The sequence below is a fragment of the Pan paniscus genome, chromosome 2 (assembly GCF_029289425.2).
Source record: "Pan paniscus chromosome 2, NHGRI_mPanPan1-v2.0_pri, whole genome shotgun sequence".
Lineage (NCBI taxonomy): Eukaryota > Metazoa > Chordata > Mammalia > Primates > Hominidae > Pan > Pan paniscus.
Genome location: NC_085926.1, coordinates 121,622,494 through 121,638,833, shown reverse-complemented (window position 1 = coordinate 121,638,833; position 16,340 = coordinate 121,622,494). Strand labels below are relative to the sequence as shown.

Below are 16,340 nucleotides of genomic sequence, written 5' to 3'. Positions count from 1 at the left end.
AGCATCTTTAGGTCCGCCCAGCAGGCAGCTGTGCCCAGCTTCACTGGGCCTGTTGGGGGAGGTCTAGCAGAAGCCCCACAGTGGGGCCTAGACCCCGTCTCAGAGGTGGGAGGCATGCTGGCTGTGTGCTCAGAGGCCTCCGTTTGGTTTGTCACTGCAAAGTTTGGTCTACAGAAGAAAGTCAGAGAAATCAGAAGCTGTGCGCCACCTCTAGTCCATGATCCCAAGGGCGGGGACCCTGTCCCCTCCTGCCCCTGTTGGAGAGGAGACCCAAGATGTCTAGCATGAGGGAGACAAGGCCTGATGGAGGAGAAAGCCAGGGAAGGTGAGCAAGGGGTGACTCTGCCAGCAATGGCATTCCAGGGGAGCATCCCAAGCTCCCTGGGCAGCCTGTGCGCTCATCTTGCCAAGGTGACGGTGCTGTCCCCACTGGATTAATCAGGCCCAGGGTAGTGGACGGTCCTTCTTTGATGCTCTCATGGAGAGTGAAATAGGTTGCCTGGACACAGGCGCTGTTCTGCCCAGCAGGCACAAAGGGCCCTCAGAGTTGGGGAGGAGTTTGGTTGAGGTGGGATTTTGACTGAGACACCCCCTTTGCTCATTTCCTCAGCAGCTGCTAACATTTATTGTTACCTGTTTCATTCCAGATGCTCCAGCCAGTGAGAACACCAAGGCCCCAGAGATGAAATCCCGGAGGCCCAAGAGCTCTCTTCCTCCCGTGCTAGGAACTGAGAGTGAGTACTCGCCCAGCTTCACCAGGCAGAGGCAGAGGCAGGGGCAGGCACCCCGGGGACTGAGGGCAGCCTCAGAGCCCCCACTTTCTGGTCACTCACTCTTGCCTGAATCCCTGGAAGTCTGATGTCTGCCCACACCCTGAAGTGCCCAGTGAACTCCCAATAACAGAGCACCCCATCCCAGTGCTCTCTCCAGCCTGTCTCCAGCCTGGGTGGTGTTGCACATCTCATCTGAGCTCCTATCTACCTCCCCTGACCAACCTCCTTCATGCCCTTTCACTTCCCACCAAGACTCTAGGAGAGCTCCTCCTAATTTCTCCCCAGTTGACCCTGCCCTCCCAGGGGCTCTTTCTGGATTGTAACTCTGATCTCATCACTCCTGGTTGAAATATGTAGTGGCCCCCAGAGCCTGCAAAACCCACAAGCAAAGCTCCACATGTTAGTGCCCAGGACATACCTAGCTCGCATGTGCACACGTGGTCCCACATGTGGCCTGCCCCCCGCCTGTCTTTCCCGGTGCTGCCCCCAGCTCCTTTACTTCTATTTTATACTCAGGCCAAATTGAGCTCTTCACTGCGCACTACCCAGCCCCCAAGTTCCTTCCTTCATGCCTTCTCTGGCACCTCTCTCCATGGGACACCTTTCTGCCAAACTCCTCTGAAAAGTCTCTCATCCCTGAGTTCTTCCTCACCTCAGCTCCCACAGTGTCAGCACCTGGCTCCTCCACTACCTCCTTCCCAATGTCACGGAGATGTGTCTGGGTCTCATCCTCCCTCCTCCATTGTACAGGGTCTGTTCAAGCAATTACCTTTCAGAATGACACATGCTGCGCCTTGCTCGTGGAAGGCCCTTCCCAGTTTCTCTTAGAGTCGAATCGCAGTGTGGTATAAAAAGCCAAGAGAGAAAGGAGCCTCTCCGTGACCATAGGCAGCTACCTCCCTCTTTTTGGATCTCAGCTTCCCCATAGCCCACACATCCATTAGGCACCATGCATAGGGTCCACAGTGCTTTTACAGGCCTGCCAAATGCTGTAATATCTTATAAAATTAGAAGAAAAAGGTGAACTTCTAAGTCAAAGAAAATGTTTTAATTCATGATATGAATATATTCATCTTTATACCCATGCAGTTAAAAGTGTAGTTTACATAATTCAAATATAATACTTGATATGTAATTAAATCTATTTACTTTTTTTTGGTGGAGGAGGGGGCTATAAAGGCAGTAGTGCCTCAGAAGTCACAATGTCACCCTGGCTTCCCTTATAATTTTTAATCTAACTTTGACAGCAGAACTACCCTTTGAAAACTACAATTTCAACAGAGGGTGCAGAGTTGCTTGAACATCCCCAGCACATGCTGTGTTTTAAAACAAACAAACAAAAAACAAGATGAGCTCCTAATTGCCCATACTGATAGAGGAAAGTAATTGAGCCGGGTTAACTCAGACTACAATCTTTTTCCATTACAATGCAGTGTTTTGTGACTTTACTTTATTCTTACCTTCGTAATGATGAACTTGGGTTCCTCAAACATACCCCAGCCAGGCTGTTGGGGGAACTCAGCCTTCAGTATGTCGGGGCAGAGAAATTGGAATTAATTTCTCATTGATACTTAGCCAAGGTAGATAGCCTGAGAATATCAAGAATGGACATTTAATAAGTTGTTGGAAATGCATACATAATACCAAGAAAAAATCTGGTGAGAATGGGTTAATAATTTTATCTTCCAAAAATATTCCTTGGACCTGTGCTATACTTGGTATGGAAAACTGTGAGCAGAAGAGATAGAGAATGTAGGAAGGGCACCAGGGGCTGTGAATTGGGGCTATGGCATGGCTGTCCCCCACTCCTGGGTGCAGAAGCTACAGTGCAGGTATTGATCTGGTGGGCAGCCTCCAGCCCTCAGCTCCAGCACACCCACTCCAGTGAGCCCCTGAGGAGGTGAGATGGGGTCAGAGCCGAGCTGTGGAGGAGGAAAACAAGCTTGAGACGATGAGCAGAGCAGGAGCTGGGCTCTCTGCCCTGAGAACAGAAGGCTGTGGAAACCCCAGGCAAGTTGTCACTGTCCGAGTCTGGAGCAGCAGCTCGCACCCCTGGCTGTGTGTTATATTCACCTGGGGAGCATTTAAACCACTGCCGCACAGGCTTCCCCTGCCCCCAGACCAATTACATCAGAATCTCAGGGGTGGGTGCCAGGCCTCAGTATTTGTTCAAGCTCCAGGTCACGCCATGTGCAGTCAAGCTGGAAACCAGCTGTTCCTGGGAGAAACCTGGTGCCCACACTGTGGGTCTTGAGAAGCAGAAGGGGGTCTCCCCTGCTGCCTCTGTTAAGTGTGGAACTGCCTCGGGGACCCTCACATCAACATCCTTAGAGTATCATGTTGCCCAGAGAGCCGAACAAAGCACCTTGTGGTGGAGAAGCTGGAAGCAGGGAATGAAGCTCAGTCTGAGTTAGTGGGGGAGCAGCAGGCTAGTAGCAAGTGCTTCATCTTTACAGAAAACACACATTCATGACTGGATTAACTCCAGTAGACCCCACTTGGATTTCACTCTGCGTGCAGAGCCCCCATGTTGGAATTTCAGACATCTTGCCCCTGAAAGAATGGGAGTGTGTGTCTCTACACACTCCGAAGTCATGGCCACTTTGTACCCTTTTGCTGGCCCACCCTCCAATCTCTGTTACTCCAAACCTGCTACCCCAACACTGAGAGCGGTGCCAGGCTGGCTCTAGCTGCCCTCCACCTGCTTGCACCCCTGCACTCTTGTCCTTCAGAAGCCTGTACCCTGGGGGCCTGAGAGATACCCTGGGATTTGTTTCCGGAGCCTCCTGAGAAGCTCCTGAGAAGGCAGCTGCCCAGAGATGGGAAGTGAAGGAGATGTCTTGTTTTGGTTTTTTTTGTTGTTTTTTTTTTGAGACAGAGTCTCGCTCTGTCACCAGGCTGGAGTGCAGTGGCGCGATCTCGGCTCACTGCAACCTCCGCCTCCTGGTTTCAAGCGATTCTCCTGCCTCAGCCTGCCGAGTAGCTGGGACTACAGGTGCGCACCACCACGCCCAACTAATTTTTGTATTTTTAGTAGAGATGGGGTTTCGCCATGTGGGCCAGGATGGTCTCGATCTCTTGACCTCGTGATCCGCCCGCCTCAGCCTCCCAAAGTGCTGGGATTACAGGCGTGAGCCACTGCGCCCAGCCGAAGATGTCTTTTAGATTTGCACCCATTCTTTTCTCCCTTTGGAGGATAATTGTTAGTTTATTGATTATTTACATTATATATGCACACATTCTTATTTAACCATTTTAAACAATATAGAAATATACTAGGTACAATGTGAAAGTCCTCTTTCATCTCACCCCAATTCTACTCACGCCCCAAAAATACTCAGTGACTTTTTTCTATGCATTTTTATATACAGGCACAAGTACATCAATTGGATTTTTGCCCCACAGAGATGGAATTGCACAGTCTGTATACCTCTGCAACTTGCCTTTTTTTCTTAGCTTTGCCAACCCCAGTCCCAGTCACCTCTGATTCCATGAGTGATCTGGCTGTGTGTGTGTGTGTGTGTTTGTGTGTGTGTTCCTCTGTGTCAAGGGCCGAGAAGTACCTAGTCTAAGAGGGAAATCCATCTTTCCTGAGGTGAGCCTGGGTGATTTTTTCATCAAATAGATCATGACCAGTTCCCTCTTCTGCACACCCCCCTCCCTGCTGAGCACTGACAAGCATGAGGGAAAAGCCAAGGGCACCAACCCCAACCCAAGCAAGGACGGGTTGAGAGAAAGCGGACAGAAGTACAAGTTAACCTGCCAGACACCGACTCACAAGTGCAGGAGGGAGTTGGGAGCAGCTTGGGAAGATTTCGGGATGAGGAAAACGGGGTCAGGTTATGGAGGAGGAGAGGAATGTGGTTTATGTGGTTTGGCTGGAGAGAAAATGATAACATCAGTTGGGGAGAAGGCAGACAGGGAGGAGCCACACAGATGCTGGAGTGAAGATTGTGAGGGCACCTGTCTCAGGACAGCTGCAGGCTGAACAAAATCAGAGTCTACCGAGTGCCTGTGCACTGGGAGCACCTTAGGAGCTCGATCTATGTCACTTCAGCCGAGTCTCACTCAACTGCGCTATAAATAGCTGTTCCCATTTTAGAGATGAACAAAACAGAGCCTCAGAGAACTAAACTGCCCTGTCCAGGGTCTCACAGCTAGTAAGATGTGGAACTGTGGTGCCAACCCTGACCTGCATTCTGGCCACCACACCCTGGCCTGGCCGCAGTCTCAGGATGTACTCTGTGTGTGTATATATATATATATTCATTTATTTATTCATTTAGATAGAGATAGGTACCTACCATTTTAGGCCAAATTGGAGACATCATGCCCTTGAATTCTAACTATGCTGTTGTCCTAAGAACATAACTACAATGCAATTATTGAAATCAAAATCAAAGAGTAAATTTGACATTGAACCAATACTGTTGTCTAATTGATTCATAGTCTACATTTATTGTCAATTGTTCTAATAATGTTCTTTATGGCTATCTTTTTCTCCTGTTGATGAATATTTAATAATAACACTCCTAAAACACTTCGTGTACTCCTCCAGCCCAGAGTGGGTCCTCTCCTCCCTTTGGAGATGGAACAGGAAAGAAGTTCACAGGCCCAGGGGAGAAACACCCCACACTCTTCCACCTAAGCTGAGTAGGGCATGGGGAGACAGAAATACTCCTGTCAGACTCCAGGTGCCAACTTACTATGATCAGTTCTGGGGCAACACTCAGGCACAAGACACAGCAAGAAAGCCAATGAGCAGGAGACGAAGGTCTTGGTTCTCCCAGTAGTTAAATATGTGGCCTTGGTCAAAGCCCTTCATTCTTCTGGACTTGGGCTTCCTTGCCAGTCAGATGGGGAGTTTCTCCAGCTGACCTCAGGCCTTTCCCAGCTCTGACATCAGCATCAGCCCGTTGGATGGAAAGCTTTTGAGTGACACAGTTCAGTTGAGATTAATAACTCTCCTTCATATCATCTGAAGTGTGAAGGAGTCCAAAGCTACAGCAAGTATAGTTTAGGTCACACAGCAGCAAAAGTGTCCTGAGGGAAAGAGGCCTTAAGCATACAGGTTTAGGGGAGTCCCAGCTGGAGGGGGCCCAAATGGCCAGGGGAGTTCTTGGGAATTTTGCGTGAGGGGAGACAAGCATGCTGGCTGTGTAAAGGAGGCATTGATGGGGCTTAAGAAGTGGCCTTAGGAAATGCACATGAGGTGATGCCAGTTTGATACCAGACTCTAGGAATTCCTCCTAGCAGTCTGTAAAGCTGATGGTCTTTCAGAAGAGATATAAACGGACATCCATGTGGGGCTTTTACACCTTGAAGACAGAAACCAGGTCCTGTCCATCTCCAAAACTTCATTAGCTGGTCTCTCAGTAGGTTTATAATAAACGTTTGATTTTTCAAACCAGTTCATAAGTTCCCATGCTCCAAGGGTCCCTGCCTCCACTGTGGTTCTGCCACTGGGGATGATGCCAATGGAACATCCCTTTGCAGTCCATGCCTGGCCTTGGCCTGAACTTCACCTCTGACATCAGTCACTTTAGAACATCCCAGATTATGAGACTCTCAGATATCTTTGCCTAGACCTCCCATATGTGTCTGCCTCTAAAATGGAAAGTTGTGTCAATTTGAAAGCATCTCTGGATATTAAAAACTGTCCCTTTTCCATGCAAGATTTCCCCAGGATCAAATCTTTTTTTTAAACATTCCTCCTCAGGTCATGAGGAATGTTCAATCCTGATGGGATTCAAAAGGCTGGAAGAGAGGTTGGGATTTGGCATCAAGACTTGCCTGACAGTGAAAGATGTGGGGCCCTGGGAGAGAGGCTGGGCTATTTCCATGAATGTTTCTGAAAGCTGGCACCAACTCCCAGTTACTCCCAACCAAAATGTGGGTCTGGGAGGAGGAATAGTGCCTACCTGGCACACTCCCACCCACAGGTATGTGACCCTATGACTTCCACCCACTACTCCTCCCAACTCTCCCAGTGTCTCCCATAAGCCAGTGAACTGGCCAGAGGGGAGACCTGGAAGGTACCCACCAAGCACTGCTGGCACCCCTGGCCCAGCACACCTCTTTCACAACCATCCTGACGCTCTGTGTCCTGGGGGTTTGGGAATGGATGTAATCAGAGGAGCAGTGTTTCTTTGCAATCTTCTTATGTGACAGCCCTTGCTTTGAGGAAGGTGAGCAAGAAATTTGCCCAGAGATGTTAATTCTGGGAAAATGACCAATATTCCTCCACATATCTGTAAGCATGTACTGGATGAGACCAGCGTATACAGTAAGGGAGTGGGTCAGGTCACCCAGGGCCAGTGTGGTAGGACTCAGCCTTCCATCCTCAGGTACCCCCACCTCCTTCCTGCTCCGATACAGCCTCATGGGGTGGTTGCTCACTCCATGCTCAACCCAGCTGGAGTCCTTTCCAGGAGCCTTTGGCAGAAAGTTCATGCTGATTTTGGGAACTGTGAAGGATTTGATGTCTATTTTTAACTACCTACCTAAAAAGGGAAATGTCCCCAGAGAGGCAGACATCCAGGGACCTCCCTGTACCCAAGGCTGGTAAGGCTAGTTCCCTAATTCTCCTTTGCTTTCCATTATCTCAGACCTTTTGACTCTGTGAGACCCACCTTCAGGCTCTGCACCTATCTTGCAAATGTTTACTCTGGTCTCTCTGCCCTGGTGATTTTCCATGTTTCAGAGTGAGGCATTCAGGTGCCTTCAGACTGAGCATCTGGAAACTTCTGTGGGTTACTGACCTCCTTTTTTTCCCCCAGGACTAGGTTAGGGCTTGGGTCAGCTGGAACAGATTACCTGAACAATTAAGAGGCTGGCCTCCCCACCCCTGCTCCAGGTTTCCCAGGAGGCTTCCAGATCCAATGCTTTGATTCATGTTTTTATTGGGCTATTTCACTTCCTCTAATATCAGTCTCCTATCTAGAGTGGAAGGCTCAGCACCTGGCAGCTTTGATCCCAGAGGGGACAGCAGAGACTGATCCTTTTCATAGAAAGTTATATAAAAATTCAAGCCCCAGGGCTATATTTCTCAGCATCAGTGCCCAGGACTGGGGGAGAATGTTCCTTGGGAATTCCCAGGTTAACAGAAATCCTTGAGGGTTTCACTCATTCCTTTAATGGCCATTTATCAGGCATGTGCCAGGTACTATGCTATGCACTGCAGATACAGAAGGTAGACCCTATCCTTGTCCCCAGAAGCTTGCCATGGTGTGTCCATGTTGGGGACAGGTTTCTGAAATAGCGGTGCCTGATGAATGCTGTGATGGAGCTACCTCAGAGGGCCATGAACCCAGTGGGGCATTAGTGGTGCATGAGCTGGGACGACCTGCCCAAAGAATATGCAAGAGCCATCCAAGAGAAGAGGGCCCAGCATGTGCAAAGGAGCGAAGGCAAGAGCCTGGTTTTGCAGAAACTGAAAGACATTCCATGTAGATTACAGAGCAGTACTTCCCAAAGGAAGGTGCAGGGACCAGCAGCAGTAGCAGCACCAGCACCTGGAAGCCAAGAATCTATGTTTTTATTAAGTCTTCCAGGCAATCATAATGTAGGCTAAATTTTGAGAACCACTGATATTGAGTATTGAGGTTGTGATGAAAGTTGTTCCCTCTTGGGAAAGCAAGCAAGAAAGTTGGGGATGAAAGCCAGGGACAGAGCTCAAAGACCTCGTAAGATGAGTTGAATTTGATCCTGAGTGGCAGTGGGCAGCCACTGAACAGGTTCAGGCAGTGAAGTGACATCATATTTGCATTTGAGAAAGATCACTTTGGCCACAGAGTGACAAATGTGACGGGGGACAGGGGACCAGAAGCCTAGGAGGTGATGCAGTTGGGACTACAATGCTGATGGTGGGAAGGTAGAAATTGGCAGACTGAGGAGGTACTTAGTTTGTGTAGACAACAGGCATTAGTCAGTGGATATGGGCAGGGAGGGGGCCTTGGGAGAAATGGGGACAGGGAGCAGGTTTGGGGAAAAGGTCTTGGATTTGGTTTTGCACGTTGGGCTGGCAGTACGTGTTTGGCATCTCCCTGGGAGATGATGGTCAGGTAGTTGGATGTATTGGTATGGGCTCAGGAGAGAGGTCTGGCTTCAGGGGAAATGGAGGAAAGAGAATAGGGGATAGAAAGAGGAGCTCAAAGGGCAGCGATGAGCACAGTACCCCGGGGCAGTGCTCTACCAGGAAGGATGTGCTGCCTGGGCTGACTGCCTAAAGGAGGTGGCTGAGCCCCTCTTCAGAGGAGCAGCCTGAGTAGGGCGTGCTCTGCCCTCCCTGCCTGTCCCATGGCCAGCAGCCATCATGGAGTTTGCAAAGGTGGTTGGGTTTTATTTTCCTTCTAGGATGTTCCTCTCTGACTGGCTGGTACACAAAGTTTAGGGTGTCAGAGAAGAGGATGAGAGACACAGGGCTGACAGGAATAATAAGATAATAGGAGTGACTCCAGAGGAGAGGAAACTAGTTAGTGAGCCAAGGAGTACTGTGAGTTTGTTTGGGCATCTGGACCTGCAGAATGTCCCCTCTTCTGAGGACCTGGACTGGGGAGAAGAAGCACAGGTGCCACATGAGAGCTCTCAGGTTAGTGTAAGGCTGAACTGACCAACAGGGTACCACATGGATGAAAGGGCCAAACTTGTCCCAAAGGACAGAGAAGTCCTCTGGGGATCTGTTTGTTTCAGAGAGGGGGGGAGTGGGGGGAGGGGCTGATGTTAGAACATGCACTGAGGCTGAGCATGGTGGCTCACATCTGTAATCCCAGCACTTTGGGAGGCCGAAGTGGGAGCTCACTTGAGCTCAGGAGTTTGAGACCAGCCTGCACAACATAGTGAGTCTCTACAAAAAATTAGCTGAGTGGGTGCTGAGATGGGAGGATCACTTTAGCCCAGCAGGTCGAGGCTACAGTGAGCTGTGATCATGCCACTGTACTCATCCTGGATGACACAGCAAGGCCTTGTGTCAAAAAAAAAAAAAAAAGAAAAAGAAAAAAAGAACATGCTGCACTATATGCTATACTTTCTTTACAATTTAGCTTAACTCTTTACAACAAATTTTATTCATTCCATACCCTGGGTGGCAGGAGGCTCAGGTCCCATTTCCAGCTCCAGAACATCAGGTTTTATGAACCCAGCAAGTCACCAGACTTTTATGAGATGCCATCTCCTTTTTCATAAAATGGAAACATTATGATACTCCCTGCTGTGTTTGATTGGGATAAGAACCAAGTGAAATGCTCCCTCTGAGAAACCGGGTTTTAGAACCAGGTGCTTTCCCCTATAAGCCCAGCACACAATTAGTGGATTTCAGCAGATGGTCATATAAAATATGTATAGAATAGGATATAAAACATTGTTAACACTTAAATTGTTTTTACTGATAGGAACCAAGCCAGTTTCAAATGCTAACCAATTCAAACAATGGTAGCTCCAAATTTACAGAACAAACATAAAAATTTGGCCTTCAATCCTATTTAACCATGACACTGAAAGATTAGTTAGGGCTTCTCTTCCAGTCAAATGGGTTTACCCAGAGCCACCAAGTATGGGGCAGGACTTTGGAGTCCCCTGATTTCATGCTGTGCTCCTAGCTCATCACCCCAGGGATTGTCAACCTCCTTCTCACACCCTCTGGTGCCCACCCCACTGGTGCCCACCCCACTAATGATGCCCATCCACAGCTATATTAGTCTTCTAGGGCTGACTTAAAGTACGGCAGACTGGGTAGCTTAACCACAGAAATTGATTCTCACAGCTCTGGAGGCTAGAAGTCCAAGATCGAGGTTTCTGCTTGAAAATGGCAGTCTTTCCCGTGTCCTCACATGGTCTTTTCTCTGTGTGTGCATTTGTCTGGTCTCTCTCGCTCACCTCCCTCCTTCTCCCTTCCTCCCTCTTTCTCTCTCGCTCCTTTCTCTCTCTCTCTCCTCCCCCTGCCCCTGTCTCTCTTCTTCCTAATCTCTTCTTATAAGGACACCAAATTGGACTATGGCCCACCCTAATGGCCTCATTTTAATTTAATTACCTCTTTGAAGGCCCTATTTCTAAATACGGTCACATTCTGAGGTACCAAGGGTTAGAGCTTCAACATGTGAATTTGGGGAGACACAGTTGAGCCCATGACAACAGCCCTCCACGTAGCTCCTCTGAACAGATGGCCTCCTCTCTCCAGAGATCAGATCTGGGCTCCGGTAGAAACCCTCTCTTCTTCCCTGGAGGGCTTCTCTCTTCCCAACAGTCCTGGACAAAGAGGGGCAGGGCCTTTGTGGCTCAGCCAGTCACAGGCGTCCCATATCCCATCTGGTCTCCCCCACCAAAGGATTTGGCTCCCCACGCTCTTCCTTCTAGTGTCTTTGGGCTCTCTCTCTCCACTGTGCCCTAGCCATTGCCTTCCACCTTGTCATCTTCTCTCTTCTCTCACCTCAGAAGAAACCTGAGCTTCATATTCCCTCTTGTTTCCTTGCTTCTCTTTGTCCTTTCACCTCCAGGATCCTTGACTATTTTACTCCCCACTGTTTGCTCAAGAATCTCCTCTGGGGTGACTTTGGACCATGCTGTCCCATGGAACCTGGCCTCTCCAGCATCACCATCTCTCACTCCATGCTGGGCACACCTGGTGCTCTTCCCAGCATCTGTCCTCTACCCTTACTTGTGGCGACACTCCTCCTGCTCTCAGGGTCCTTCCACAGCCCTCTCCTGTGTCTCGGCTTCTTTTCTGTGGACACACCTGGGATCAAACCCTGGCCTCCGCCCCTCTTTCATTGCATTCTCTTTCCCCAAAGAATTGACCCATCTTCAAGGTTTCCATTCTAATGGCTTCTTTAATTCTGGAATCTTTCACTTCCGGTCTCCACAAACCTCCCTCTGGAATTCTGATCCTGGGCTTCTAACCTACAAACAGATTCAAGCTGAAATATTAATCTTGTACTCCTAATTCTATATTCCTTCAATATGACTTTCCACGTGTATCTATGCAAGAAATCTCAAAGTAATCTGTGTACCTCCTTCTTGTTTAGCCCCTTAAATTATTTTAACTTTCCTCTGCCTCTCATTTGCATCTTCTTTTCTGCATGGATCTTGATCAGTGCCTTCCAAGGTATGGCAATAGCCTCCTAATTGGATCTGTCCCGCAAGAGCTGGAAAGAGCTATCAGGGACCTCTAGCCCAGCCTGACTGCTGTTTGAGTGAGGACTCGCTGTTCAATCAGGACAAAGCCTTAGCTCGTGAGCTTAGCATTTGAGGCCAGCACTGTCTAACAGAACCCTCTGTGATGAAAGAAATGTCCTATGTCAACACAATGTGATAGCTACTAACCACCTATGGCTATTGAGAACCTGAAATGTGACTAGTGCAACCAAGGAACCAAATTTTTAATTTTCTTTCTTTTTTTTCTGAGATAAGGTCTCTCTCTGTCACCCAGGCTGGAGTGCAGTGGCAAAATCATAGCTACTGTAACCTCGAACTCTTGGGCTCAAGCAATCCCTCCCAAGTAACTGAGACTACAGACAGGCACCACCATACCTGGCTGTTTTTATTATTTTTTACAGAGACAGGGTCTTGCCGTGTTGCCCAGGTTAGTCTCGAACTCCTGGCCTCAAGTGATCTTGCCACCTCTGCCTCCCAAAGCGCTGGGATTACAGGCTGAGCCACTATGCCTCACCTTAATTTTCTTTAATTTAGAGTGCCCACTATCCTCATACCACTGCTGTCCAATATCAGCCCTGTGCTCTGCCAGCCTCCACCAAACATCACCCTGAGTCTCACCTCTGAGCCACTGTCTATTCCTGACCTGTGGGTTCTCCCCTTTCTCCAGTTCAGACCTTCCCTAGCCTTCAGGTCCATCTTACATCCTATCTTTTAGCCTTCTAACTAACCATCTCCTCCACCAACAGTGTTCTTTTTCCATTCAAACAGCCACATCATGTTGACTGAATAACACATCTTTTTTTATAACTTTCTATTTAACTTTTATCTTGAAATAATTTGAGACTCACAGAAAAAATTGTAAAAATAGCATGAAAAATTATTGTATATACCCTTCATCTAGATTCCTCAAAGGTTAACATTTTACCATGTTTGCTTTTTTTTGTTGTTGCTGTTGTTTTTGAGATGGAGTCTCGCTCTGTCACCCAGGCTGGAGTGCGGTGGCACGATCTCAGCTCATTGCAGCCTCTACCTCCTGGGTTCATGCAATTCTTCTGCCTCAGCCGCCTGAGTAGCTGGGATTACAGGCACACACCACCACACCTGGCTAATTTTTGTATTTTTCGTAGAGATGGGGTTTTGCCATGTTGGTCAGGCTGGTCTCAAACTTCCGACTTCTGGTGATCCACCCGCCTCAGCCTCCCAAAGTGCTGGGATTACAGGTGTGAGCCAATGCACCTGGCCTTGCTTTTTCATATATTCTTTCTCTCCCTCTCTTTTTCCATTTCTCTCTTCCTTCTACTTCTCCACACATATATACATGTATATATACACACATATATATATGTATATACCATGAACAGTTTGAAAGTTGCACACAGGATACCCTCTACACCTAAATACTTTAGTGTGTATTTCCTAAAAACAAGAACAATCTCTTATAAAGCCACAGTTTGATGATCAAAACATGAAATTAACACTAATCCAATACTATCCTCTAATTTATTGACCTTATTCAGATGTTGCCAGTTATCCTATAAATGTCCTTTATGGCAAAAGAAAAAAAAAAAAAAAAAGCCTTTCCTCTTTCCTGTGGACCATGTCTTGATATTTAAGACCTTGAGGCCTGATTTCTTACATTGTTTGGTTTCCTCCTCAGTACCCAGGTTAGTCGTGTGTACTGACTAGCATTTGCCTGGCACACAGTAGGCCCTGAGTAACTTTTTGGAGATGGACGGATGGATCAATGATGACAATGAGCCAGAGGGAACCTGGTGGAAGCCCTCACCCTGGGCTTAACCACACAGCCGGCAGCCATCAGCTCGGTGATCTCAGTGTGCCCCTGCCAGGGATCGCTGCCTCACGCAGTCCTCCTGGGGCATTCACTGGGCAGCAGCACGTGTCCTGTCGTGGAAATGCACAATTTCCACAAGTTACTAATTTGCCTGTGGTCACAGGGCAACCCATATCCAAGCCAATGACACCGCTTCCCCTTCATCTGCAGAGGTGAAGCTATCTGGATGAATAATTGTTAACATTAGCCCACTCATTCATTCAACAAATCGTTATTGTGTGCCAGGCCCATTGATATACAGCAGTGAACCAAAAAAGTCCCTGGCCTCAAAAAGCTCACAGTTTAGGAGGAGAAGGGCAGACAGTAAATAAATAAGTGAAGATATAGTTTTTCACATGGTGATAAGTGCTACGGGGTGGGAGGACCATAAAGCGAGATGAGAAGGATGAGGGGTGCTGGGGGCAGGGCTGCCGTTTGTATGGGGTGGTTAGGGAAGATCTCACTGGTGAAGTGGCTTTTCCTCATTTTTTATGTTAAGGTATAATTTCCCTGCAGTGAACTTCACCCTCTTTAGTGCACAGTTCCGTGAGTCTTGATAAATTAATGTCATCATGGACTCCCAGCATGGTCAAGATCTGGTTCTGTCACCACAGAACATTTCCCTGTGCCCCTTTGCAGCCCACCCCTCCCCCACCCTACCTCTGGCAACCATTCATTAATCTGTTCTCCATTCCTATAGTTCTGCCTTTTCTAGAATGTCGTATAAATGGAATCATACAGTATGTGACCTTTTGAATTTGGCTTCTCTGAGCAGAAGAAAAAGAGAAATCATTGAGATTCATCCATGTTCTGTGTATCAGTAGTTTCTTCCTTTTTATTGGTGGCATCAAAGTGCCACAGTTCATCCATTTGGATACCTTCTAGTTTTTGGTAATTATGAATAAGGCCACTGCAAATATTCGCATACAGATATTTGTGTGCCTGTAGGTTTTCATTTCATTTGGATAGATAGGTTAGATGGCTTTTGAGCAAAGACCTGGAAAGGATTTGAAACAAGCCGTGAAGACAGCTCAAGATGTTTTCGCACGTGCACTATATTGTGATTTAGCCAAGTGAATAGGTTTGTGCTGCATGACTGTTCTGTTTGAGTCATTTTTCTCATTTGAGTTATTTGGAGGAAGTAGGAGTAAGAAGGGAGGAGACCATTTATTCATTCATCCATTCATCCATCCAACAAACTTTAAAAAAATGAAAGCCACCAGTCAACAGTCTGTGACCCAAAGGAAGCTTGCGACCCTTGGATCCACACCAAAGGCTAATTTTAGTTGGTTTATCTGACATGACATAATTTCCTTTCTGAGTTTCCTGAAAGTTAGGGTGAGAGAGTTGTTAATGAATGTGGCATTATCATCTTCGAAAAGGGCTATGGGAGCACAAGCATTTGGAGAGTTTTTAATCTCATTGGAGGCTTCAGGGACCCTTTCATAGGTCCCTGAGAACTGATATTCTTTTTTGTCTGTGAGGTTGTCTGTGTGAAAGGGCAAGGTGATCTCTCAAAAGACATATTCATTTACTTTCTTTTTTCTTTTTTTTTTTTTGAGACAGAGTCTCACTCTGTCACCCAGGCTGGAGTGCAGTGGTGCAATCTCTGCTCACTGCAGCCTCCACCTCCCAGGTTCAAGCGATTCTCCTGCCTCAGCTTCCTGGGTAGCTGGGATTACAGGTGCACACCACCATGCCCAGCTAATTTTTTTGTATTTTTAGTAGAGATGGGGTTTCACCACGCTGGCCAGGCTGGTCTCAAACTCCTGACCTCTAGTGGTCCACCTGCCTCAGCCTCCCAAAGTGCTGAGATTACAGGTGTGAGCCACCGTGCTCAGCCTGAAAAGACATGTTCAAATAAGAGTCCTCCCTGGATGAGGGGCCAGTGGACAAGACTGCATCTTCCTAGGATCAGGAACTTTGTGAAAAAAACAGAACTACAGGAAATAACTTGTGGACTTCTTTGTTTCAGGTGATGCGACTGTGAAAAAGAAACCTGCCCCCAAGACACCTCCGAAGGCAGGTAATTGGCCACGGTACTATCTGGGGTCAAAGAAGTCATCTACCATGGGGGTTTTGCCTTTACCTTGCTAGACTGACTCCTGGGTATGTGATCCCAGGAGACACCCCACTGCAACCCCACCCCCACCCTCAGTTCCAGCTCTGCATTTTTCAGGCTGAGTTTGCTCATGGAGAGCCTCTGCACAGCCTGGCTCCTGGTCCCCTTCCACAGCTTTGTCTTTCCATCTGCCTCCCATGTTGACGGCATCATACAGGACTAGCAGCTCTCCTGCCTGCCCCTTCTACGAATTCTGCCCTGCTGTCCATCCTCTGCCCTACCCTTGTGTACATGACCCTCTCGGGGCTATTTTTGTGCCCGGCTCCGTGTGTCCTTGTTATATGGAGCCCTTGTCTGTTTTCCATTGGATGACACTTGAGGACTTGAATCAAGCCTGCCAGCCAGGGTGACCTGGAGTTTAGAAGGCAAGGTGCTGCTTAATTCATAAGTGAGTTAGGACCTCAATTCAAAAAATTAGGGTAAGACACAAATTCCAGTACAACCCATAAATGGAGAATCATGCCAT

At 47.9% G+C, this 16,340-nt stretch overlaps 1 protein-coding gene across 9 annotated transcripts in view; it reads left to right on the top strand.

Moving 5' to 3' along the window:
• Window positions 1–16,340, top strand: part of MYLK (myosin light chain kinase) — a 271,706-nt gene that overhangs the window by 201,129 nt on the left and 54,237 nt on the right. For all 9 annotated transcript variants that reach the window (XM_034957201.3, XM_034957195.3, XM_034957198.3 and 6 more), the window contains 2 exons: window positions 648–734; window positions 15,728–15,778. In XM_034957201.3, coding sequence (XP_034813092.2) covers window positions 648–734; window positions 15,728–15,778 — 138 coding nt within the window. The remainder of the gene's footprint in view (window positions 1–647; window positions 735–15,727; window positions 15,779–16,340) is intronic.